General features: G+C 32.9%; 1 protein-coding gene across 1 annotated transcript in view; it reads left to right on the forward strand.

The window, feature by feature from the left end:
- The first annotated feature begins 1,035 nt into the window (after window positions 1–1,035).
- Window positions 1,036–2,500, forward strand: part of LOC138865503 (uncharacterized protein DDB_G0286299-like) — a 14,504-nt gene continuing 13,039 nt past the window's right edge. The window contains exon 1 of the mRNA XM_070136169.1: window positions 1,036–1,139. Coding sequence (XP_069992270.1) covers window positions 1,036–1,139 — 104 coding nt within the window. The remainder of the gene's footprint in view (window positions 1,140–2,500) is intronic.

Genomic DNA, 2,500 nt, shown 5'->3' on the forward strand with positions numbered 1-2,500 from the left:
TATGTATACATGCATACATATATTGTGCTTGAAAAGACAGAGATATACACACAAAGATATGCTCACACATGCATACATATGTACAGTTGGCCACCAAAGTTCTGTCATAGTAATAGTACAGTAATAGTATCGATGTGGGATTTTATCTGGTAACTCTGTAGTGAACAATATATATAAAGCCTCCTTGGCAGTGGACGAAAAGCATAAAAAAGTTACTGACCAGACCAGCAAAAAAGCTTTCATTGCAAACTTTCCTTCATATTTGTAATTATCAAAACACACATCATGTGAGCACTGATAAAGATGTTGGTTCAAACCCTATATATGTATGACGTGACTGTCATGTCACGAAAGAAATTGGCTTGAGGGGCGGGTGATGTGAACATGCCATCATGGGAGCAACAGGCAGAGGGCCAGTGACGGGAACTTGCTGTCATGAATTCGGCTGAAGGCTGGCTTGACAGGAGTGTCCTGCCACGAGTGCACGACGCTCTTGGAGGATGACTAAAAGAAGATGAAAAGTTTAGAAATAAAAACTAGTGCTGTGCTTCTGAACAATGACGACAGAAGGATATGTGAAACCAAAGTTTACAGGCGAGAGAAAATATATGAAATGTGGAAAAATGAATTACAACAGAAATGCTGTTGATGGAAGAGGAAATGTTCGTGTTACAAATGTGGTTCAATGTTTCCCTTGAAACTCGATGCCCCAAGAGAATATATGATGTGAAAAGTGAAGATGAGGAATAGAATGGAGAATGTTTCCTCACAATTGATGAAGGACGCAGAAGACTAGTAGGAGAATCTTCTAACAGTGCAGGGTTATATTCAGCATGTTCTCCAACAGTATATGGAGTAAGATAGATTTAAAAGTACCTTGAAGCCTTGAAGAAGACATGACAAAAGTCAAAGTCGAAAAGAGTTCCATGAGTTTCAAATTTGGAGATGGAAAAATAAAGAAATACAGTGAACCCTCGTTTTTCGCGGGGGTTACGTTCCAAAAAGAACCCGTGATAGGGTACATATTAAACCCTAATGTTACTGATACAGGTAGAGAAGAAGCGGAGAGACTGTTTAGCCAATCAGAATGCAGAACACAATGCACAATGCAAATCCGTGAAGCAGCGAGAACGTGAAAGGTGAACCGCGTTATAGCGAGGGTTCACTGTAACAGAATGGAAAAATTGTCTGCTTCTGTTTTCCATCTTTCAGTTTCTGCAATCTTTCTATGCTCACCCTCTAATTTGGCATATTTATTGTCTTTATGAAGAGCATAATGTTTTTGTGCATTGAATTTCTTAACCGTCGCTATTGCGCTATCACAAAGCAGACATTTTGCCTCCAATATTCACTAAAAAATATTGTAATTCCCATTCTTCCTTGATTCTATTTTCTTTTTTCAAAGTTCGTTCCAGATTCTTATACTTATGGGTTGAAAACTTTTTCTTCTAAAATACCAATAAAATATATATAATGAATTAGAAAGGCCGGCCGCACACTGGCCCAGAAAAAACGATTTCGGAAAGGACATGACAAACCTGCATCCATTATATTCTTTTCTTGAATTCGGAAATCGTCACTACCATTCGAGAATAATATTTAGATTTGTAATATTTTTTTCTGCAATTATTACTTTTATTATTACCCAATTAATATAGAAATAATATCAAATGACGGTTTTCAAGCAAAACATAATTATGCTAAAGTCAAGACCAAGATTCCAAGAACATGGTTTCGGATGCTGATTGATCGTCATTATATTTATTATTATTTTTATATATTTATTATATATTTATCATTATTATATGACCGTTAATCTGGAGCAGTGTGCAGTTGGCCTGACAATAGCAATTTCGATTATTGTTACTAATTAAATCTGCCATAAAAAGGTAGTCTGCAAAACAACGCTTGCACATGAATGTCCGCTTTCGAAAATCCTCATAATTACCATTAAAAAGCGAAAAAGGTTTTTTTTCGACGTTTGTCTCAAAAGGCTGTAATACGCTAGATTTTGCCGTTTCTTCGACTTATGGGATTTTATTACTTCTAGCCTTTATTTCATTATAAGTGGACTGATTAAAAATTATTATCATCATTATTATCATTACTGTCATTATTTTCATGATTATTATCATTATAATCATTATCATCATGATTATCATTATTATTATCATCATTATTGCAGTGATAATAATTATTATTGCTATTTTTATCATCATAACTATTTATATAATGATAATAGCAATAATGATAATTTTAGAAATAATAATGACAATAATAATATATAACTATTTATATAATAATAATAGCAATAATGATAATTTTAGAAATAATAATCACAATAATAATAATTATAATGACAATGATAATGATATTATTATTTCTATTACCATTATTAGCATGAAAATTATTGGAATAGAGTTACTTAATGCTATTATTGCAGTAATTACCAAAATTATTCATATAACTATGATTTTATCATTTTTATTGCCATTACCAT

This window comes from Penaeus vannamei, chromosome 2 (assembly GCF_042767895.1).
Source record: "Penaeus vannamei isolate JL-2024 chromosome 2, ASM4276789v1, whole genome shotgun sequence".
Taxonomy (NCBI): Eukaryota; Metazoa; Arthropoda; class Malacostraca; order Decapoda; family Penaeidae; genus Penaeus; species Penaeus vannamei.